Source organism: Aquila chrysaetos, chromosome 3 (assembly GCF_900496995.4).
Source record: "Aquila chrysaetos chrysaetos chromosome 3, bAquChr1.4, whole genome shotgun sequence".
In the NCBI taxonomy this organism is placed as follows: domain Eukaryota; kingdom Metazoa; phylum Chordata; class Aves; order Accipitriformes; family Accipitridae; genus Aquila; species Aquila chrysaetos.
This window is the reverse complement of record NC_044006.1, coordinates 63,742,224-63,766,665: the sequence shown is the minus strand read 5'-3', so window position 1 is coordinate 63,766,665 and position 24,442 is coordinate 63,742,224. Positions and strand designations below refer to the sequence as shown.

Sequence of the window (24,442 nt, the reverse complement as noted above, 5' to 3'; positions counted from 1 at the left end):
TATTTCTAAACATGGTGATTATTTGGAATGTAGGAGATTGACCGTATATATGAAAACTAGTAATTTATCATTATTACATTTCTGTTTCTAAGCATAATTATCTTAATCTTGTTACAGAGCATTGAAATGAACTGTTAATTATGCTATGTAAAACATCTGCCAATTAATTTTTCCTCATACTCTTTGAAAGTCAATAGTGTTTCAGTAATATTTTGCTTTTACAATTGTCATTCACTGTTTGTTTTCTGAATTCAGAACGAGCAAGTTAACTTTCATGTAAGCATAATGCTAGAAAAATAATAATTATCATATAAGTAAGTATTTTCTAGGGAGTGTTGTCTGTTGGTAAAAAGAGATTCAAAGTTAGGATTCAGGATTTCATTTCATGATTGTTGCACTCAGCAGCATGGGAAAGCTTCAGTTTTCTGTTCTCATTTGTTTTTCTGTCAAATTGCTGTAAGTGAGCAGAATGTTACGAATTTTAGCGAGTGCAGGATTCGTAACTGACATAACAGGAGCGGTTGGTGTGTTGGAACAATATATAAATGTTTAGCAGCCCTGGTAGAAATTGCAAATGGGATTGCTTTTTATTTTCTTCTGAACTTGAACATCTGATACTCCTGCTACTACCTAAATTTCATTTTAATCACCGTGTTTTTTTCAGAATCCAAGGATAATGTCATAGCTAAACCTATCAGCATTTTTAGGTTCAATTGCTGTTCTTGCCATAGACTTTTCTGTGTGATTGTGAGTAAATGAGCTAGCTACTCCTTTTATGCAAGAATTCATCACCTATAGGAATGGGGTGATGCCACCAGTGTCAGAGGCATTTTGTAAGAACTAATGCATAATTATTTTTGTACACTTCTTTGCAACTTTTTGTGTTATGAGTATGAGAGGTATACTAGCAAATGCCTAGAAAGACATAATTTATATTGATTAATGGATGGAAAATTCTTGGAGCTTAATCTTGGGGAGAGAAGCGCTGTCAGTGTTAAGCTTTAGGACGTTGGTGTTCTGAGTGTGTGTGTTTGTTTTTTACTTTTGGTGAAAAGCTCTTTGTATTACTTCAAGATATGTAGTCACTGGGTACGTATCCATAGCTGTTTTTTAAAAAGCTGTAAGTTAAGTTCCCACCACTTCATATTTAGCACTTACACAGAACTTCAGCTTTTGTAGCAGCTTTGTATCATTCAGTTGATGCAACTCTTCCTTCACACAGAACCTTCTTTGGAGAACAGTTTAGAGCTTCATCAATTTCCATTGCTGCAGTAGGTGATCCAAATGTCTAAAAATTGAGCTAAGACAATACATTGACTAATATCAGCCTACACCAGCAGCAGTGCTGGTATCATTAGATAAAGAGTGATTTTATCAAAAGAGAAGTTTGACTGATGATTAAGCTGATGCTGTTATTTCCTCCATGGTGTTTAGGAATACTGCAAATAACTGGTGCTGATTATTTTTATACCTTTTTATCTTCTAATGGTGTGAGGCATAAGGGCATTTACAATATTTTAAAATCCTTTTTTAGTGCTATTTTGAGTGGTTTCAGATTATATTTTTAATAAAGTTACGACATAAGAAACAGGTCACTGGCCATATGAAAGAAAAGAGGTAGTGAATGTGTGATCTACAGGATACCATTGTGTTTACAGTCTTTTACAATAGGAGGTACTCTAGCATTGAATAGCATGTTCTGGGGCATTAATGAGTAGAGCTGAGACATTAATTCCTAGTGAATAATTAATACAACAGTTGAGCGACTGTGTTTGTGAATGCTCTTTGAGTAGTCTGAATTTCCTGGAACGTTCAGTGGTAATCCACATGAACTTCTGTGTAATGCTGTGCTTGGGACTGACCCTCAGGCTCATAGTTTTGACTCCATCACCTGCAGGTGATTTTCCTGGGCTGCAGCGTGGCATGCCCAAGCTGGCTCTGTGCAGCACTGTGGGGCAGCTTTAGCTGTTTTCTCAAAGCTTGTGTTGATAACGCTTGCTGGCCAATTGCCAGTTTCGTGGAAGGCAATGTACGTGTCCCTCCACTGAGGTTTTGTAACAGGGCTGCCTCAGTGCCACCATTGCAGAGTCATCCTGAAGCCACACTGGTTTGCCCATCATTATTCACCATTATTATACTATTTCCTACATACCGACTTTACATTATTTTGGATTATAAGAGCCGACTGTGTAAGGCATTTACAATTCAAACAACAGATTCAGGGTGTGAGACCGAAAGGGGCCACCAGGTCCTTTAGTTGGTCATCTGCTAGCACAGGCAATAGGGTCATCGGGTTCTTTCAAACACTTGTCCCAATTTGTGTGAGTGCAAAGTTCGCATTGTTGCTTAAAATTCCTGTTTAAACCTCTGGAAACTCATTGGGTGTGTGCAAAGCTTGTTTTACTGCACTGTTGGCTTTAGACTCTTGGTGTTGATTCTTCCTTGCTATTAAATCCAGGGACAATAGCGAGATGAAGTGGTTTGCCACTGTTGCCTGAAAGTCTGCAGCAGAAGTAGGAGTAAGACACAGGTCAGTCCTAGTGCCCCGTGGCCCCCATTGCCTCATGTGGAACGTGTTTCTCGCCATGGACTTCTACAAAGGCATTCTTTCCCTTTCAACTTTGTTTTTCTGTCTGGCTTTCCCAGACACTCTCTATCTGTTTCTTTAGTCTTTCAGGTCTTGTACATCCAGTAGGCCAGTGAGACAAGTAAAAGATTTTTAGGGAGCTGTGTCATTAGTGTGTTGGGCATTGCAGTTTTTCTTGAACAAGGGATAGTGCAGAGAGCTGTAGCTTTATAGGCTTTGGCAGAGCAGACACCTGCTGTGTATCTAATCCCTTGGTTTTCACTTCTCTAGGATAAGCGTCTTGAAAAGAAAAGGGGTTAGCGTTACAATCGCGTATTTGTTTCAGAACATAGAGTAGCAGCACAAAGTTTGAGTAGGAACAACAGTTTGGAACAGGGTATGTTGGCCTGAATAAAGTACAGTCATTATGGTAACAGCAACAGACTTGTCCCTGTGTGAAGTTCTGAGATGCATAACCAACAAAATATTTTTAGCGGTCTGATGAGTTGATTTGAAACGTAGAATCTCAACTGCTTAAACCAGTTTCTATGACAGCCCAGATCAGAGTTGTTAGCATTAGGGAGAATAATGTTAGCATAGGCAAGCAATGGCCGCCTTCTAGAGACAAATAACAAACACGTGGATGTACTTAAACATGGGCTTTTGCAAAGCTTTGATTTTAATACTAAATGAAAATCACATGCTAGAATTTTTGTCCTTTGGAAAACATTTAATTTTTTCCTAAACCATTTTTTAATCCATCAAAAGCATTACGCTGAAGACATTTTTGAATGTGGAACATGTTTTTTGATACTAAATTAAATCCTTAAAATGGACATAACTGGAAATGTAACGGGCCTGTTTTGCAATATTTTCGTGAGCTAGCATTTCTGCATATAAATACGTACCAAAGTTAATCTACATATAATATGCAAAAAACTTCTCCTTGATGGGATTAAAATTAAAGCAGACCACATTTCCCATAAAATCTCAGAATTCAGATGTAGGTTTTGATATTTAGCAGCTGCTGTTTGATTTGAACAAGAGTGGAGTCTTTGCCAGATGTGACATATTAACTTAGCTAATATGAATAATGAGTCTCAGTGTATACGTGCAAATAAGATTCATTAGTGTTTATGTAACATATGGGAGATATTAAAATACTTAACCTAGGAAGAGTTAGAAAAAGAAAGCAAGCGTAAGAATTTTAGTTGTTTAGTTGGCTTAAGCCCTGTATCATTTTATAATTAGGTAAGTAGACACTTCAGGCCCTCATAATCTGTAATGCAGCACATGATTGTTTGATTTACCAAAAAAAAAAAAAAAAAAAAGATAAAAGGCCTTGTTGTATTTCAGGAGCAAACCGGGCTGGAGTGTGCATGTCACTGTTGGATCAGTAGCCAGGCTTTTCTCTGCCGGAGGTCCGGTTTTAAATCTGATTGAGCTGCTGTAGTTATTTATCTTCAGTGCCTATCCACGGCAGGATGCCTCAGCTCTCAGTTATTCCTCCAGAGGAGAGGCCTCAACTGAAGTTAGAGAGGTGTGTTACAGGCCACCTACATTGCTCTGTTTTCAGTACCTCCAGCAGTAATACATCTACATTTTTATAAGTACTAAACATCACCCCCCACAAAACAGTTGTTGACCAAGGAAGCTCTTTTGTTTCCTTAGAGCTGTTCGATTTATGTTCTATATTTGTATATGTGATGGCATATGATGGAAGTGAGTCATCATCTTTTGGTGTATCTCAGTTTAGAAGGTGGCCTGATATGACAGCAATGTCACCCACCTAACTTGAAGGACAAAACAATTTCACTCATCTCTGATGTCAAAAATGTCTTTGCACAACAGCTAAGTGAAATCTCTCTCTTGCGTATATCATGCATGTTTTAATATAAGAATTCTATTTTGTTATAGTAATACTGAGACAAATATTATTGGTTTCCCAATGTATAGGAGTTACGATTTCTTAGTATTGCGGGTACCTTGTGAGAAAGAAGGAAATAATGAGTGCTGTATTAAAATCTTCTAAAGATTGAAAATATCCTGGAAAAGGCTGTGATGTTAGGTTGGAATTCCCCATTATTGGAACCAAATGACTAAACCTGGGATTTTGCAGTTGTGGTCCTTTTGCTTTTACAGCCTACACATACTAGACCTGGTGAGCTCTTATGTCCATGGGACTTCAAATTCATCTTTCAAGAACTTGAGATTTTCTGTCTGGACAAATTCAAAAGAAAGAAGACACATTTGTGAGGCAAAAGGTTGATAGGTTAACAAAATAATAATTAAACAGAGGCTAACAGGCTTAGGGCTGTGATGTTAGAAGGCTGGACACAACGGCATTTGGGGGCAGGTAAAGTGAATAGTGTAGATAAGGTCATTGGAGGTGTTAGGTAGGGTTTGTGCTATAGTTACCTAATTTATCGCATGAATTTCACCATTGTGGTATATATAAGGGTGTGTTTGTATGTGTACAAGCATATACGTGTGCATACAAGAGCCCTGTAAATGTTTTCATGTACATGTTTTCATATATATAACTTGGAAATATAGGTTACCTTTTAAGAAAGGGGATGCAGTGCTTTATTAATTGCTTCTGTGAAAGGAAATGGGAGTGCATTGTTTTTTTGCTGAGAGTCCCATGATTAACTTATTTCTTTTCTCTATACATAATCACAAAGTAACCTGCAGACAAGTTTCAGTGACTTAATAGCTGCTGAGAAGACAGCATGTCTAAGCTTGCAAGAGAATAAACTTTGCTGGAGAGAATGCAGCTGGATTTGTAGCTGCAGCGAGCCACTTCGGAAACTTGTCCCAGCTTGATTGAAAATTGCTTTCCCCGTTAGGTGGGAGGAGGTTTTTCTTTGCTGTTAGGTTTCTTTTTTCACCCACCTCATGCTGTTTACTCACCAGCTGAACCCTGATGAGATTTTATAAAGGGAAGAAGTCCCAAGCAAGAAATTTCTTCATAGTATTTAAAACATAAAAGGATAGAGAGGAGATACTGTTACTAATATGATAAGTTCATTGCACTCTTAGTGTCAAGGTCCATTTTAAGGTTGTTTATAAAATTAAGTCAGGTTTTATGATCAGATCAGAAACCAATGTTATGTAGAAGAGAAAAATAATTTCCCCCTTATTTATCTTATGGGTTTTTTTAATCTCTGTATATATCGAAGCACTGCCATAAGTTTAATCTAGTTGGGAAGTTTGTCTTTAAATTTACAAGATATTTATGCTGTATTTAAAAAGTGAGAAACTTATCTCAAATGTCATTTAGCATAAATCGATGCTAAGTATGAATTTGAAGCAAGAAAAAAAAGACACCTACATATTTTATCACCAATCGAATTTTTATTGCAAATTACATACTTGAGCAGTTTCATTCATCCAGCCGAAGTCATAGCAGATGACCTTTTCCTCAGCAGACTCTGTCTGAACAGAATATTGTTCTGCTGTTAATTGTTTTGGACATAGTGTGTGAAAAATCTTAAGGGAGTTGAATTTTGTTGTTCAGGGTTCACAGTACATAATTTTGCTTGCATGTTTACTGCTGGCCTGTCAAAAGTATTTGAAGGAGTAAATTTCTCCCACAGATCAACTAATCATGAAAACGGTGTTGAGGTGTTTGATTGACATAGTGAAGCTGTTAATTTAGAGTGTATCAAGATCAAATGGAAGTTATTGCAATTAGGAAGTGATTGTGTTCTCAGTTGAAATTTTTAAATGCTGCATTTTAGATTTTTGTGCATTTTTATGCTGTCTCCTTGGATGTATTAGGGAATTTATATGGTTTGTTACATTTAGATACTTAATGTTCAACACAACTTCAGCACAAATTTTACTTTTTTATAATAGCTAATATTTGACTGATTGTGAAGAGTCGCTGTACATGTAATGTTTCTGTACTCTAAAAGGCTTTGGGGAACAAAGGATTCAGCCAGTCTGAGGTTTTGGTGGTTTATTTTTGTTTTTACAACTTTGGTTCAAAATATTATGGTATCAGGCTAAAGTCTTCCTGCTTATTTCTCTGAGAATGGCTCCTTTATGACATGCTTAGAGGTTCCTGATCACTATATAGTTCTGATCCAAGGTTTGTATGTATGAAGTTGTATTCAGTATATCATATCTAGTAAGACCTTCTTTGGTACCATGGTGTGGCACAAATGTTAGAGTGGGTATTTTCGTATCCATAGTCCTTGAATCTTAATGGTTCAGTTATTCTTGAAAGCCACATATTTCTCCTAAGTATTCTTAGAAAAAATTGTGGGATATCAAAAAGGAATGCTTGTTCTCTCTATTGCTTTCTCTTTTTAAAATCTACGTTCAGGCATATGGTACTGACAGATGACACACAGATTCTAGAGGGCAAAAGGCTTCTCATGTCCCTAAAACTGCAGACACAGGTCTGGGGGTGAAACAAGCTGGCTTAGTTGAAAAAGCTGTGGATACTCGATGAAGCCTTAGCCCAGTAATGGTAATTTTTTTCTTTGGATGAGTTGAGGAATTTTCTCATGGCTTCAATACTTCTGTTCCGGTGCTGAGGCTGCTGTGTCTCATTTTTTCATGAGCATGATCTACTCATGTGCAGCTGCCAAGGAGTAGTTTGCTCCAGGTTTAGTCCTTAAGTTTCACCTGCTCACTCAGGTGTCTGTGGCCTGATACTAGCTTCTTTCCTTATTCAAGGCTGTAGAAAACAAGCAAGCAGAAGCCTCACATTAAAAATAGTGCTGAGCTGATAATGCATCTCTTTGGTCTCACTGAAGAGAAGTAGTGTAGAGGCCATTAGCCAAGTCCTTGGGGATGCTTACTGAGACGCTCTCTCCAGTTGACCCTTTGGCATACAGAAGTGCACCCGACGGGGACAGGCTGTGCGGGGAAGCATTTTAGTTCTCTGTCCTGGAAGGGAGATCGCTGTAGCTGAAGTTCTTCCAGATTTTTTAGAAGATTAGAAAATACTGGGGGTGGGTAGGGGGGTGGGCACTGATTGTAAATTTATGATAATAGTAGTAAAGAAAAATCCAGTAAGTTTATGTGCTTCCTTGGATTACTCATACATCCTACCTTGGCTTTGTCTCCCTTTTGGCTCGCAAGCTTTTATTCCTCCTACTATTTATTAAGGAATATGAAAGTGATCAGTGTTCCAGAAACTAAAAGGTAACATGCATCTCAGATTGTTTTATTCTGCATCCACCTGACAAAAGATGCATTCAAATGTATGCTGTAACTAGTGCTTCTGTGACCCAAGCAGGAAAATTAGGGTTGTAATTTTCCCCAAATTTGGGAAGTATTTTTTAGATCCAGTATTTTTCCATGGATACAGTGCACTTTTCCATTCCTGACAGCTAGCACAGATCATGCTGTTTCGCATGGCCAAGAGATGTATTTGGATGTATTTTTTTTCATAAGTGAGCCAGCCTAGCTATGGCACTTAGATAGGGGGTGTTAATTTATTTTTTATTTTTAATTGATGAAGCATTATGCTTTGTTATAAACAAAAGATGGTTAGAGATGAGCAAATAGTGTCTAGTGCAAGGGAAAAGGGTTGGTGAACACATTAAGGTTCATGCTTTTAACCAAGCGGGAAGAGATAGAGCTCCTGTTTTTCTTCCCTCGGCTGTTCCGGTTCTCTCAGCAGTCTGACTGCCTTCCCATGTGACATTTTCACATTGCATTTCTAGGTCAACGGTGACACAACTAGCATGCTTGTGCCCAAATTGATCATCTCAGTCTGCTGTACTCCACATGGCTTTCACATCCATCTTTGCTGTAGTCTGTGTTTGAATTTCAGAAGAGCCTGTCAGCTTTGCATTTCCTCAGGTCTTAAAAAACAGGGACAGCTCAGCAGGCGCACGTTAACTTCTCATGTGTCTTGTCCTACTCCAAGTATCTTGGGAGTAGGAGAAAAATAGGAGTGAACTTTGCAAATAGATGAGAGTGACGTGGGAAATGTTGTCATAATATCAGTGTCGGTAAGGGAGGTGATGTATTTGCTTAGATTATGAAAAAATTGGCCAGATTAATTCTTCCAGAGAAGAACTGCCGACTGTTGGACATTAGTGGGCACCTTCTGGTGGACGTTCTCCTACTCTTGCTCCTTCACGTAGGTGAGAAAAAAACAGCACAGTTGGGTTCATGAGCATCTTCCTGGAGGCCAGACAAAGGGACCACTGCAGAGAATTGCCTTTAAGGGCATGACTTCTTTCTTTAGTTGGTAAAGTTATAACCAAAGGTGGTTATAACTGCTTTGTTATAACTGAAAGATGGTCAGAGCCAAGTGGACAGTGTCTACCGCAAGGGACAGGGCTGGTGAACTGCCCATCCCTCCCATTCCTCATGAGCACTGCTCCTCAGGGCCTGACCCTTTCTTTCCCGGGTGCTGTGCCTGTGCCTGCTGCCCCCACGAGTGCCACCGCTCTGGGAGGACACCGCAGGGCCCCTGCTCCAGCCTGCCGCCACCCTGAGCTCCGTGGGAGGAGAAGTGAGAGGCCGGTCACCTGCACTTGCACGGCTTTTGGGTGTATGGAAAGGTGTCGCTGAGCAGCTCCTTGCTGGGGACTCTGGCGGGCGTGGGGCTATAATTCCAGGTGTTCAAAACCCTGGAACCAGCCATTGTCCCAGCCAGGCTAAAACTGGGTGTGGAGGGCAGTGAAGAACCAAAGATGTGGGTAGAGGGATAGAGGTGAAGGGCAGAGCCGGGAAAGAGAGGAAAACTGGCACTCAGAGCTGGATTTCATGCTAAGCCTGGCAATAGCAGAGAGATGTGCGGTTGCAGATCTCAGCTGTGTAATTTTCTGTTTTTCCTAACACAGCTAGTTTTAAACGAAATGAGGTGAATGAGTAATTTTTTAATTTAATTTTCTTTCGCTTAGTTTCTCCCCATGACTGCAAAGCTACCATAGATGATGATGCTATTTTAAAAATTCTGTAGGTTTGCAAATAAGAATATATTTCTGATATGGCTTTCTTTTGGCTCATGAAATAGTAGCTTACACGTGAGTTGGTATTAATGGCACATGAAGTAATGACACACAATTCAATTATTCTACTAGACAGAGAAACACTTAGACACATATGCAAGATATTTCTGAATCTAGGCGTCACTGTGGGTGATTGAAAATACACTATTTGTGCCTGTTTCTTCAAACAATTACTGTGGAAAATATTGTGGCATTGTAGTTAAAAGCAGCGGTTTTTTAATGGTAATAGCTGTAGAGGGAAGAGAATTCCTGAGGAGAAATGCTATTCTATAATCCCATGCTAATTTTCCCGACAGAAAGCAGAAGAGGAGGAGCTTGTCCTCACACCTGATGGCACCAGGGAATTCCTGACATTTGAAGTTCCACTGAATGACTCTGGATCAGCTGGACTTGGCGTGAGCGTCAAAGGTAACCGGTCAAAAGAAAACCATGCCGATTTAGGAATCTTCGTCAAGTCCATTATTAACGGTGGAGCAGCATCCAAGGTAAGAGGGAACATCTGTGTACTTTGGTCTTCCTTGGTTTTCCATAAGGCTGTTTTGAAAATAACCACAGATTCAAGAATGAGATTGCTCTGTAACTAGCTTTTTCCAATTACACCATCAGAGGTAATATTTAGATTTCTACTCAAATTCACATGTTTGCGCATCCCAGGATTTAAACAGCCCTTACAGATTCTGGGGAAGGATACAAGCCATCTCTGGTACCGTTCAATTAGTATGCTATTTGTGCAAACAGGTTGTGATAATAGCTTGCAGTCCAAATCTGTAATTGGAACAGACATTTCCTACAATGGCTGCAATGGAAGCTATTATACAAGTGTTCATTTGGCCAGAAACTATTAGGACTAAGCATAGTTGTTTGATTATTTTTCTTTTGTTTTTTTCCTCTCTCCAGCAGACTAAACTTTTGTGCGTGTTTTGCGTAACTAGCTATAAACTTTCCTTTTCCAGGATGGCAGGCTTCGAGTGAATGATCAACTAATAGCAGTAAATGGAGAATCATTATTGGGCAAAACAAATCAAGATGCTATGGAAACCTTAAGGAGGTCCATGTCCACTGAAGGAAACAAACGGGGAATGATTCAGCTTATTGTGGCGAGACGAATAAGTAAATGCAATGAGGTAATACGCTTTTGATAACGGGACTGGGAGTTTTTACTTCTAAGGTATTTGTGTTTATAGGAGATGTCATGTTTCCTCTGAGACCTGGAAAATAATATTTGAGAAGCTAAAGAAAGAGAGAATTGCAAAATGATCTGAATTTCAGTGTTAGACATGCTAACCTTATTGCCGATCAATAAAGTTTTTCTTTTGAGTATTTTCATCAATGAATAACAGGAAGCACTGAATAAAACTATATTGATTTTGTAATTGGATCCCACTGTTTACGTGATTTTTGTTCTTTGGAGTTTTTTATGTAGGTCTATTGAATCTTTTGTTTATAGAGTTAAGTGTTAACTGACTTGCTTCTTTGTCACTTTCAGGTTTTTTAATTAAGTGTAGAGCTTTTACATTTCATTATTATATTTCATCTAAGCAATTGAAAGTTCCATGTAAAGATTCTGCAAAACTTGATGCAAATAATTCTGTTATTTTGGATTTAAAATATGTTGCGTCTTCCTTCATTGCAAGGAATTATGAAATACTGAATTCAGGGTGAAGTGGTGATTCTTTTTCTGCTATTTGCAACTTCTGTCTCCTCCAGTGCAATGTTAATGTGTTAATGTTTTGAAACATATTAATGGTTTCTAATAGTTTATCTACTAGATTAATGTAAAATATGCTATATAGTAGGAATATGTGGGCATATCATACTGAGAAGGACTGCAGATGCTGTGGAGGACTGAATTAGACTTCAAAATGATTTTGACAAATTGGAGAAATGCACTGAGTTAAATAGGGTGCAGTTGAATAATGGGTCAGGGAAGCATCTGTTCTTACGACATCTAAAAGTCATTCTTTCATTCTTGTTAACACCGGTAAGGTCTGATTGGGAATGTTATTTCTTGAGCATTATGCTTCAAAAATGATGTGCACAAATTGGTTTAGTACTGCTGATCCTGCCTAGGGGGAAAAGGAATGGTGTGTTTTTTAATGCATAAAATTGATCTTTAAAAAATTCCAGTCCATAGTGAATTATAAAATCATGTTTGAAAAAGACACTAGCCTCTCTAGAAGTATTAAGTTCCTTTTGATTCACTGCTTATACACAGCTTTAATACACATACACACATGTTTATATATACACACTGCTGGAAAGCCAGCTTGGATGCACATGGTTTCTCACTTGGTGTTGAAGGAATTCTGGCCTTTTCATATTTGGTGATGTCCTGTTCTAGCCTTAATTCTGAACTTGGTCTCCAGACTGTCCTTTGGAAACTTATTCCTTATTCCTACCCCACTTCAGATGCATTTTATATGTTACTAAATAAAAAGGGTGAAATATTTTAGATTATTTCTGTGTTTAGTATAATTTTTTCGAAAAGGATGTAGAAGGTGTTCACTCTTGTTTTAGTGAAAGTCTTCTAGATCAAATGTATCAAGACAGTGTTTGTAAACATGATGGAGCAAATCCGGTGATGATTAACCAAAGACATTGCTCCTTAAATCCGATAGAATTTTTGCTTGTTCAAGTTAAGATTAGTTTGGTGCCCCACATCTGTTTGACATTTAGTGTGATTTATATTGCAGAAATCACATGGCAAGAAAGGCACAGCTCAGTCTACAGTATGTGTGCTCCAAGATGAAAGATCGGATGTTAGAACCAGATTTTGATACACTGAAATGTATCTGTAGACGGAGCAGGATGGGGAGCTGTGTCTGTCTGGGCCTACTATACAATTTTTTATGCATTTTCCCAAATCCTTAATAAGCTAGTGAGATGAGCCATAATGATTTGGGAAAGTGATGATATGCAGTTATTGGTGTAGTGATCATGTTTACAAAATAATTTTTTAAAGTATTTTTTCCTCAGGAATTACTGCTTTCATATATCGAAAGGAAATACAATGTATATACTGTTTGCATATTTTAATATGATGAAAGCATGACTTGCATGGACATAAAGCTGTTTACCTGCTGAGCTGGCAGTATTCAAGAAACCAGTTTTCTGAAAGTCTTGCAATGCCCAGACTTCAATGAAATGAAAAGTGAAGAGAGAATTTTTTTTTTTTGGCACTTTGCAATTAAACTCTACTTTCTTACTCAAGAACTGGACGGTTTTAAACTTTAGATATTCTTAATCTGATATAATACTAATAAGCTATGATAATATTATTTATGTGTCTTGCATGAATACCATATATGAGTGGGGTATTCAGTCAGCTTAGCCCCTAAGTGATGGATGTGTGGACTAAGACCCAGTTGGAGAGCAGCATTGTGCAACAGAGCATTGCAGTGATATTCACTTTCCCATGGAGCATCAGATACTGGCCGTGTCTGGCAGCCTCAGCTATATTATGCTTAATTCAGCAATGTAGATTACTTAGATGCATTGGTACGCAAGTTGTCCCCTTCAAGTATTCCTGTAGCTGCCACCAGCCTAGTATACAGTCTCAGCAAAGATTTTTAGTATTAGAACAAAAAATAAATTACATCTGACTGGCGGCAAATTCAGGAGCTTGCAGATTAGAAGTAAAAGCTCAGAAGGGCAGACCCTATCATGATAAATCACACCTTTTACCAGTGTAGAATTGTAGAATCAGAATTGTTTAGGTTGGAAAAGACCCTTAAGATCATCGAGTCCAACCATTAACCTAACACTGCCAAGTCCACCACTAAACCATGTCCCTAAGTGCTACGTCTGCACTTCTTTTAAAAACCTCCAGGGATTGTGACTCAACCACTTCCCTGGGCAGCCTGTTCTAATGCTTGACAAACCTTTTGGTGAAGAATTTTTTCCTAATACCCAATCTAAACCTCCCCTGGCACAACTTGAGGGCAATTTCCTCTCGTCCTATCACTTGTTACTTGGGAGAAGAGACTGACACCCACCTCACTACAAACTCCTTTCAGATACTTGTAGAGAGCGATAAGGTCTCCCTTCAGCCTACTCTTCTCCAGACTAAACATCCCCAGTTCCTCCGAAATGGGCTTTTACTGTTTTTTCTTAAAGACAGAAAAGAAATGTTTACCTTTGGAGAAGGTATTTTCCTGGTGTTTTCTATGCTTTTCTCTCTCTTTTGGTTCTCCAAAGGAGTCACCATAAAATAACAGCAACAAAAAAGATCCTGTTCAACCGATTTCTTTCCTGTGCTGATTCTGCATTGTATGTGCTCACTTTATGGACAAAAATATAGCTTACACTCTTGTTAGTCTTGCAGAACCAGAGGTAAGTGGAACGAGCTTGATTATATTCCCTTTGTGCATCGCCAACAGCAGTGTTCATTCTGCTCCATTCCAGTGGCATGGTCAGTCCTGCATCATGATGCGAGGTCAGGACTCAGTGCCCTGAGATTCCCTGCCATGCCACAGAGCAGCTACAAGTGTTTCGGAAGGGGAATCTGTACAAGGGGTGATAATGCCAATGCTCAACATATGGATGACAAAAGCATGTGCTATCTGGATGTTAAAAAACCAACAGCAAAAAGAACAAAAAAAAGAAGACTTTTTTTTTTTCCCCTAGCTTCAAGTCCACTGATAGTTTTGCATTTGCAAAATCAAACTGAGTTCTTTTGAGATAGATAGGCAACCCAGTCTGCTTTTTTCTTCAGTAAAATTGAGTTTGAATTGGATTTTACGAAAGTTAGTAGTAAGAATACTGTTCTTTTGTTTTTAATATTCATTTTCATAATCAGCCCTAAGAATTGTGGGGGAGGGGGGATTCATTTGACAGCATGGTTCTGCAGAGTGCCATTTTTCTGTGTTTCAATTCACACCTGAATTTTCATGTGCTTTTTGTATTTTGGTTGCTGTCTAGAAGAGAGGACAGCTCAATCTCTGTTGTCCTGGGTTTAGAGAGGCAGGGACAGTTGCCCCCAATGTGCTGCAGAGGAGCTCTTTCTTTGTCAGAAAGCTTCAAAAGTCAAAGTCTACTTAACTTGAGCATGAAACTGTTTCAAAAATTTGTGAAGTGACTTCTGATACTCCTTTTTCATGCCAGCAGTATTCTCATTTAGCTTCACCAGTTCTCACGTTGTAGACTAAGCCTCCAAAGCAATTATAGTAACAATAAAAATGTACATAAACACCATAAGAGTATTATCTTGTCTTCAGAGAGGTAGTGAGGAGATCATTTACATCATCAGCACTTACATAACTGTAAACTCAAAAAAGACCACAAAGTTCCCAGAAGGTAAAAAGCATTTTTATGCTGTTGTGGTTTTACTGAACTGAAGAGTTGCCTGTAGAAAGAATTTTCATTGAGTCACCAAGAGATAGAGTATAATCTATCCAGGTTTTTGAGTGAATTATCTTGTAGTAAATATTGATATAAGCATGGAGTGAATGGTAGTTATGAATGAACTCCAAGCCAAAACTGTGTATCTGAGTTTTTCTCCTGCTTGCATTACGTCTACACAGAGTACAGTAATATATTTAATTCTGTAAGCTGCACTACTACAAAACTTGCAAAGCTTTGTTTAATATCTCAGCCACTCCAGAGAAAATCACACAGTGAATATTTGATGGATGCTGTTAGATTAATGTAACAAAAACATTTAGTTTGGGATTTGGATATATCTAAGTCCCCCCCCCCCCCCCCCCCCTTCAAAAAAGTTAAATATACTGTTCTAATCTATGTTTTCAACTTTCAGCCTTGCCCTCTGTGATCAGCATTGTGTGTTGACTCTTCAACTTTCCTATATAAGCACAGAGAGACTTTAAGGTACATTTCCAAAGTTGTGCAGACAGTGGCAAAAATGGGAAGAATAACAACAGTATTGACTTGATACTCATATACAGCCGGTATTTAACACCTCAGTTTTAAGAAAACGTGGCCATCAGCTTTTTAGATCTTTAACTTGGGCTTGACATTTTTTAAATTACTATGATTTAAGGAGAAACACTGGAGCTCCTTGCGCCGTGTTCTGTTAATTAGTGATATTTTTATGATTAGCCTGTATGGGCAAAGAGCTGCTGGCTGTATGGCTGTAATGCGTACGTAGCGCGTAGGCACGACTGTCAGGCAGATCCGTGCAGCTGGAGGCAGTATGTGCTGATTCAAGAAAATAAAGGTAATTGTTACTTTTGGAATCCTGCTCTTTTCAGTCCTGCAACCTGGACAGCTTAGAGGCACAGATTGCTTGTCTGCACTCTGTTCATGTCACACGCAGGCAGCACTTGTCTGCCATTAAGAGAGAGAGCATCACCATTTTCCTCAAAATGAGAGATTTCAAGGCTTTTTCTTGTCTATCTCCCTTTTTTGACAGAATTAATGTCTTGCCAAACCTGCCTGAAATGAAGGGTTTCAAATGATTAGCAGATCCCTACATTTCTTTCTGCATGCCTGTTCATCTTTGCTCCAGTTGCTGAGTTGAAAATGGAGCAAACCATGAAGCAAAGAAACAGTCATGAATTCAGACCATGTAAGGACCTAATCAACTGTTTAAATAAAATGACTGGTAGACCGATCAGTGAGAGAGACTTTGCAAATGAGTGGTTTCATTATAAAAGAAAGGAAACAAGCAAACATCTTTTTTTTCTGGTATGTGAAAGTATAAAACATTGAGCATCATTTTTCCCTGCGTGCATTACCTAGTTACCTATTTTGAAATTGATATAACAGGTTTCTTTTTTTCTTTTCTTGCTAGATTAGTTTTGTGATGACCTTCTGGAGTTCATTTAACTATCGAAAAGGCTTTAGCACCTTCTCCAAACACAATGCTTTCACCGTTCACTCTCTTCTCCGAGTCACTGATAAAGCTGCTCATCAGCCTAAGCTGTTCCCAGCTCTGATCCATGGGGGAACCTACATCTGGCTCTTCTCCATCCTGAAGATTGATCTTTGTGTCCAATCCTTTAGCCAGATTTCAACCCAGAAAATGAAAACTTAGTCCAATCCCATGAAAACTTAGTTTCTTTAACGCCTGTGATATGAAGCCTTGGTAGAGGCTTTTTGAAAATGCAAATACATCATGTCCATTTTATTGCCAGAGAGTTCAGTGGCACCTTTGTGCAACTCCAGCATCCCAGTGAGGCAGGATTTCCCCATGAATGTCTGCCTTCTCCACGGACCCATGTCCGTCATGCTCAGTGATCTCACTCTTTATTGTGGATGCCACCATTTTATTTGGAAGGAGGTCAGACGCCTGGTCTGTAGTTCCCAAGATCCCCTCTAGGTATACAGGCAACCCCCAGTCCTCTGGCACCGTGGCCATTTGTAAATAGTATGTTGAACGTTTTGGCCAGCAGTTATGCAATTTCATGTTTGAGTTTCTTCAGGGCTTTTGGGAAAATGCCATCCAACCTGGGTGACATGTTAACTTCTCACATAACCCAGTTGATCTAATGGTCCTGTGTATTTTCTTTTGGCTGATCTCACTCCTCTCCTTATTTGCTACAAAGAATGGGATCAGGTGTGGAAATCTCCCTGATATCCTCAGCAGTAAAGACTGAGGCAAAGAAAACTTTGAGCTTCCCTACTGCAGACTTGTCCCTCAGTGCCCTTTTCACTCTTGCCATCAAGGGATCTAACTGATTCCCTGTGTACCTTCTTATGGCTGAAGTCTTTGGTGAACATTTTACCTTCAGTCTGAGCATTCTGAAGGGTGCTGCCAAAATTCTTCCTTCTTCCTCTCAATTTCTTGGGCCATATTGGTGGGTTTTTTAATTTGTGGCACATTTTCCCTGAGCTTCTAATACAGGACTTGTTAATGGTCTCCTCTTATGCCTCTGGTGGTCTTTTTGGTGCATGATTTTCAGTGTACTTACTTAGGTAAACTTCTAATAGTAAACATCCCAAGAAATATTTTTAAAGTTTAGTTGTTGGGAAAGTATGTACATGGTTTTCTATTTTGTAGTATCTTGTGTCTTCTGTTCTGCCCTTCTACCTGTCCCCATTTATTTTGAGTGACTTTTTTCTCCTTTATCTGTTTTTTATCCTTGGTATCAACTTAAAAGCTCCGTCTTGGTACAGGTTCCTCCCCATACCCCATAACCTACCTTCTAGGTACATTTTGCAAAGTTGTGGGGGTTCCCTCCCACCATTCTGAAAGCATTTTTTGTCTTCTCCTTGCCTTTTAACATTGTCAGAACAAGAATGCAGTATTTCTTAGAAACACTGTACTAATTTTACATTTAGTAGTGCATGATTGTGCATGTAAGTCAAACCTGACCCTTTTACTGGCTATTTACCCACATTTTTGCGTCTTGCAAAATCTGCCCCTAAAGCAGGATCCCAACTTGGATGGTAACAAAGAAAACCATATTTAATATTGGTAGTAGTATTGTAAAAGTATCTCAGTTGAAAAAGGAAGCTGAAGCCTTTTGGACGTCTTAGCCACAGTACACAGATAAGAAAGGAAAAAGAAAGCTTGGAGAATAATTCTGTGTGATAGAAGGAGCTTCAGTACCCTGGATGCAGCGTAATATTGTGTACTGGCTTCTTTAAAATCCATAATGCTTGCATGCCAGTATTTGGATAATCTACTTTCTGAAGGAAAAAAGGAGTCTGATTATTGTTTCTTTAAAAAAAAAAAAAGTTTATGCTGTGAATATTTTGGCAATGTTCTTGTGCATAAACTTTTTTCATATTTATGTGCATAACTTCAGATAGGGTGGATGGTGGTGTTTAAGTAAAAAGGACCACATTAGTTGTCCTTTTATCATCTAGATAAGCAGCAGCTGGGCTAGTTAGTACAGACAGTGCTTTAGCAAACAGCTGGTTCTTATCTGAATGACAAAGAGCTAGGGTAGAGACCTTTTTTATTTAAAAAAAAACCAACTTGTTTCTATTTTTATTTTAAGAGAATGGAGAGAAAAGGAGCTACAGGCAATATGTAGCATGTGAGGCTTTATTGCATTTTTATGAATATGATCATTTATTATAGATCAGTGCTAGGACCCAGAGAGGGAACTCTCTCTTTTCAGCCTGGAGAGGAGAAGGCTCAGGGGGATCTTACCAGTGTCTGTAAATACCTGATGAGGGGGAATAAAGAAGACCGAGGCAGACTCTTCTCAGGGCTGCCCAGTGCCAGGACAAGAAGCAACGGGCACAAACTGAAATACAAGAAATTTCTTTTAAACATAAGAAGAAAAATCTTCTTCTGAGAGGGTGGTCAACCACTGGCACAGGTTGCCCAGAGAGGTTGTGGAGTCTCTGTCCTTGGTATTCAGAACCCAACTGGACAAGGCACTGGGCAGCCTGCTCTTGCTGACCTTGCTTTGAGCAAGAGGTTGGAGGACTAAATAATCTCCAGTGGTTCCATCCAACCTCAGCTGGTCTGTGACTCTGAACTGTCACACCAAGAAGTGCTCCTGTTAGGAGCAGCTATTGATAGGAAGTATAGGGTTCAGTTGCTGCCTAGCTTGCTTTCCTTGCCAGGCCATTAATGAAGATCAGGGATTCGTACATCTTTGTTAATATTGCCTACTCTTTATCAGTTAATCAAATTAAATTATATGGGATAGCACTGATGCTGGCTAAGGGAAGGAACTGGAATGTGTAATTCAAGCTCTCTATTAGAAATGCATCAGGAAGAACAAGTCTTTATTTGAACTGCAATATTGCTTTGGACTGTCGGTCTCTTTGTCTTGCCCACAGCACAGTTTCCAAATTCAATGTATTTTTTCTTACACAAACTTCCTGTTAACAATGTAAGGAAAAGAATTCTTTTTTTGTGAAAGCCAGTTCTGTAATTCCTGTCTAATTTTTGCTATTTTATAAAAGGCATTGTATCCTCTGTAAAATATTTGTGTAGTCGGCTGTCGATGCCTTTGTTTAAACCCATCTTTTGAGATGCTAATTAGAAATGGAAAAAGTTTTCCCCATGAAAATGATAAAATATGTGATTCACTTTACAAACGCGGCCATCTAAACACAACGCTCCTGCTGTTTCTTCTATTTACCCTGTACTTTACTGCATTACCAGGAGTGAATTTTTATTTATTTCTCTGATGCAGAGCTTTCTTCTTGTCAGTATCTTTCTGCAAATCTCTTGAGACCTTCCTACAAATTAGTTTGAAAGTTGATGGGTTGTCACATGAAGAAGGACTGTGTGATATGGCTCACTAAAAGCTGGACACTTGTTACATAAAGTCATCAATATAGCACTGGGCGAATAAATCCCGAAGCACTTTGATATTTTCACACCTTATTTAAAGGCAGTGAAATAAAGGTTAGTTCATCATTTAATGCCTTTATCATGCAAGTTTAAGCTCTCAAGCAGTCTAATGTTGGTGTGCTTTTTTTCTTACGGTGTTTCAGAATTTAACATTTCTATTCTTTTTGAATTTGCCTTAGATTCCATTATAACAGAAGCTACAAATATTGTTTAATTTACTTTTCAGTAAAGCTGTCAGTTGTAATCTGCAATTTAAAAAAACTAATAAAACAAATCCTCATTTCACAATTTAAACCTTATTGAGTCTAATTCACTTGCACTGCAAGTTTATTATTCTCCTGCAGCTTGACGTGCCTCCAATTGTAATTGTGTTGACCCTCCGATGCAGTAAATCTCCCCAGTGCTTATCAAACTGGGAGAGATAAGTCTACAATTTGGAACTTCATTAAGTATCTCATTTATATTAAACAGATGATGGCTTTGAACAGAAATAATAATTTTTACAGACTCTGCGACCTCCTGATCGTGGTCTTCTCAACTTTGTAATGCGGCATTTCGCAAACCTCCACCCCTCCGTGTACTGGGCGTTACGCCAGTGCCCAAATGTCAAAAGTCGTTAGTCCATTGGGCTGACTTCAAAGCCTCTGCTGTGGAGACTGTAGCTGAGTGCTTTGTAGCCCTTGAAGCAGATTTTTTTTAAAATCTTTCATACCGTACATTTCTTAGTCATCTGGGGATTGCGGGAAGAGTGATTAATAATGGGCAGCTGTTTAAAGAAGAAACAAGCAACAAACATGTTGCTTGTTATTGTAATTCCTGAAACTATAAACTACTCCTCTCATGCTCATTTAAAGACCAGTCCTTGGAATAAGCGTTCCCAGTTCCCAGTGGCTTCAAAGAATTTGCAGCGTGCTCAGTATCTTGCAGTATCTGGTCCCCGCTGTATTTCCATACATATAAAATATATGCCATGGGATTTGTGTAGGGACATTGTTCTTTAGATTTAACTATACACTTCAGTATGAAGAGGCGTGTTGGTGAGAACAGCTAATGCTTTGATGTATGAGTTCATATGATTACCCTACAAAACACATCTATTTTTAAAGATTTATGTTTTTAAAAGAGCTGGTTTCAGTTCACGCTGTTTAGGTGAATTGGCTTAATGGTCTTGGCAAAGTTCCTTTGGTAGCATTACCAAGTAGCCAGCAGAGTGCTGGAGGTCAGGTGAACCGACAACTTTAGGGGCAGGAAGGCTGGATGGTGTGAGGGCTGGGTGATGGTGTGGGGAGTCTCTTGTCCCTGCAGTGAGTGTCAGGGTGCTGACAAATTTGGCATCCAAACTGATCGGTGAGCACACAGTTGCTCATTCTCCTCACTCTCAGGGGCTGTGTTGGCAGCCGCAGCAGAGCTGCCCATGGCTAATGGGGTGGCTAAACCCAGCTAGATGACATAAAATTGTTTTCTTTCTTTGCCTCGCATGGGCGCTGCCTTCTGCTGAGCTCTGATTTTCTGGGGCTCACTGAGGAAAACTCAACTTTTCCCTCTCTTTTTGAAAAATCTGAGAGGCATGCGCAGGAAAACAAGGGATGTCCAGCTTCTGCAAACAAAGGCTAAGCTGGGAGGTCGCTCAGGGGAGCCTTCTGACAGAGAGCAGCTGGGGTGGGGAGGTGGCCGTACATGCAGTCTTCTCCCCTGTGCATGTGGCCCAGCAGCCTGTCTCCATCGCTTCTTCCACCACCTACTTCATCTGTCTTGTAATGCCGCGGGGAGGTCTGCCTGGAGTTGTGGTGGCAGGGACCCGGCAGCGCTGGGGGTTGAGGGTCTTGCCAGTTCTGTTTTTTGTGGCTCTGCCGGGATGCTGCAGCAGTGCCAGGGATCAGGGAAGCTTCCAGACTGAATGTAGCACGCAAGGCCTCTGTACCCTGCAGCCAGGAAAGGCAGAGCAAAGAACTCATCATCATAAGGGAAAAAAAAAAAAAAAAGTTACTGCGAAATCTGAGTTCTTTTTTTCTTCTTTCCTGCCGAACTGCAAAACGTTTGAGTGTTGCATATTGTTTACTAATATGTGTGGTGGGGTTTCCTGGGGGTTTCCGTGATGATTACATTTGAAAGCAAATTGCATCACTTCAAAAAGCGCCGGCAGCGCAATTCCAAATGGGGTTCCTGCTCCGCGCTTCTGACAGGGGCCTTGTTCTGACAGGCTGTCAGTGTGGGAAGGATGGTCCAGCTGTCTGCCCGACAGTATTGAAAAAAGCCAAAACTCACTGTTTAAGAAATTATCCAACAAAGAGACAGCAAAATGCAATGGTTTTTTTTCACCAATTTTCTGCTGAAGGAGTTGAAATTTGACAGGGCACCATGGGAGGTGCAGTGTAAAGTGGCTTAGAAAGGTGGTCATTAAGCAGAGCTGTCATTGCAAATTATATTTGTCCAGGGTGAGAAGTTCTAGCTCATTTGGTGCCCAGACAGGTCTAGGCCTTAGGCAAGTTGTTACAGTTCCCCCATGCTGCTAAATGGACCCTGGGCGCTAATTTTCCTCTCTCTGTGCAGTTGGAGTCACCTGGGAGCCCCTCTGGGCCAGAGCTGCCCATAGAGACTCTACTGGATGACCGGGAACGGAGGATTTCCCACTCCCTCTATGGGGGGATCGAGGGTCTCAGCGAGTCGCCCACCAGGAACGCGGCACTGAGTAGGATAATGGGTGAGTCAAATCTCTTCGGCTAATCAGGGCGTGTTTTCGTTCCTCTCTCTGATTCATCGAAGGGCAATTAATGTATTATGTGGGGGAATCGGGGAACACGGAGGTTGCACCGACCAATTTAAAATGTGCCTTAAAAATTATTCCACGCAAGCCTTCTTTATAGTTAATGTGAGAAAGAGAGTCAAATGGAATTATAAAGTCAATTTCGTATCCCGTGGCAGGTAGTAGAACAAATGACAGGAGCATTTAACATGGTTTTTCAGTGTCTAATCTGGGACAATAATTTATTGGTTGGTCTAGTCTCCACGTTGAGTCTTCATTCACATGAAAGTCAGTGACTCATGGTAATTTATAATTAATTTCAGCATTTCTTCTCCTCTGTTTCAGTCATACTGAAGTACAAAAATAAATAAGGCAAACTTGCATCCATTTATGCTTATGAAGGCATTTCATTAATTTGTTTGAATTTTTGCTTTGCAGGACACGAATTTTAAAACCTCATAACTAATTTTAAGCATCCCTTGTGTAGATTCTGTGCCATACCATCTGCGTGGCCCCAGTGGATAATGAGGTTATTAGCGGTTGCTGTGCAGCAATTCAGCTTCCGATGTACAGAGCTAGGTAATAAAGACTTGCCTTGCCACAGGAGTGGTCGGATTTACTGACTAGGATGGGATTAGTTTGAAAGGATTTTCAAATTTAAACACAAAAAGCAGCTTGATGAAAATAGCACCTGACAGAAGACGCGACGATCGCTTGCCTGAGTTGCAAGTTTTAAACATAAGATATGGCCATTAAATCTGGGACTTTTTTTAGTGTGCTTGACACACACAGAATATATTAGAAGATGCTGCTGTAAACTTGTTAGGAAGCCAGGCTGAACTTAGTTTTTAATTGCTTCAGATTAATTTTCAGCCCTAGAAAATGAAAGTCCACCACTTAGGCTTTTTCCAGTCAGCGGTTTGTATATATATTTCACTCTGTTTCGGGGTTGTTGGGGCTTCTTAAAAAATTTTTCTATTTTGGGGTTTGCTTTTTCGTTGTGGTAGCAGAATAACACTGTTGTTAAACTCTCTGAAAATCCATAAATTTTCTATTTAAGATATTTCTTCAGTTAAGTCTTTTGTCTTTTTTTTTGTGCATTTGGGCAACAGTAATTAGAAATAAATCATATTCTGTTCTATTGCGTTACATTTTGCGCAGCTCAGAAGAAAAAATTGTATACCTGAGAATCAAGGAAGCATGAAACCTTTTCACCCAAAGTGAACAATTTAATAAACCTATTTGTTGACAAATTTAAAGAATGATAAAATAATTTGAAGTCTTTAGCACTACTCTCCCATAGAAGGGACTAGTTCTTGTGGTGTCAGTGCTTCAGATAAAACATTTGCAAAGCACTACTTTCTGCTTTTTCCATCAATGTTGCAGAGGATTTACACATAGAGCTCATATAAGCGTTAACGAGTTATCGCTTAAACACCTTGTCCAGTGATGGGAGAAGAAACCCTGAGAGAGCCTGTGTGCATGTGTGTCAGCAATGCAGTTTATTTCCACATCAAAGGAACACAGGACTTGCCATGCCAAATCGAACTAGTGGTTCATCAGTCTGGTATCATCCCTTCAGCAGCAGCCAGTAACTAAGATTTCAACAAAAGAAAAAAAATCTTTCCAAAGCTCTTAAAATCTAATGCTTTTGGATACCTCTGCAATGTAGACGTAGTGAAAAAAATCCTTCCTGCATTTTCTAAGTTTTTTATAACCTGAAGTTGATGTTTTGATTTCGTCTGTTTTTCTGTATTTCTTTCAGAAACTAGGAACTATGTAGAAAATTGGTTGCTTGTGACTTAAATCCATTGATGCTTTAATTGGAAGCACATGGAAAATCAAGTTGTGCCTGAACCTCGTAGTAAATATGATCTAGTCCAGCGTAAATGAAAACTGGTCTTGCCAGGACTGGGTCATTCCCTTCT

The 24,442-nt window shown here is 39.4% G+C and overlaps 1 protein-coding gene across 18 annotated transcripts in view; it reads left to right on the top strand.

The window, feature by feature from the left end:
- Positions 1–24,442, top strand: part of PARD3 (par-3 family cell polarity regulator) — a 461,106-nt gene that overhangs the window by 269,025 nt on the left and 167,639 nt on the right. For all 18 annotated transcript variants that reach the window (XR_003922618.1, XM_041122444.1, XM_030008342.2 and 15 more), the window contains 3 exons: positions 9,846–10,034; positions 10,503–10,673; positions 22,322–22,472. Coding sequence is in view for 17 of the 18 variants with exons in the window: in XM_041122444.1 (XP_040978378.1) it covers positions 9,846–10,034; positions 10,503–10,673; positions 22,322–22,472 (511 nt within the window). In the remaining variant the exon portion in view is untranslated. The remainder of the gene's footprint in view (positions 1–9,845; positions 10,035–10,502; positions 10,674–22,321; positions 22,473–24,442) is intronic.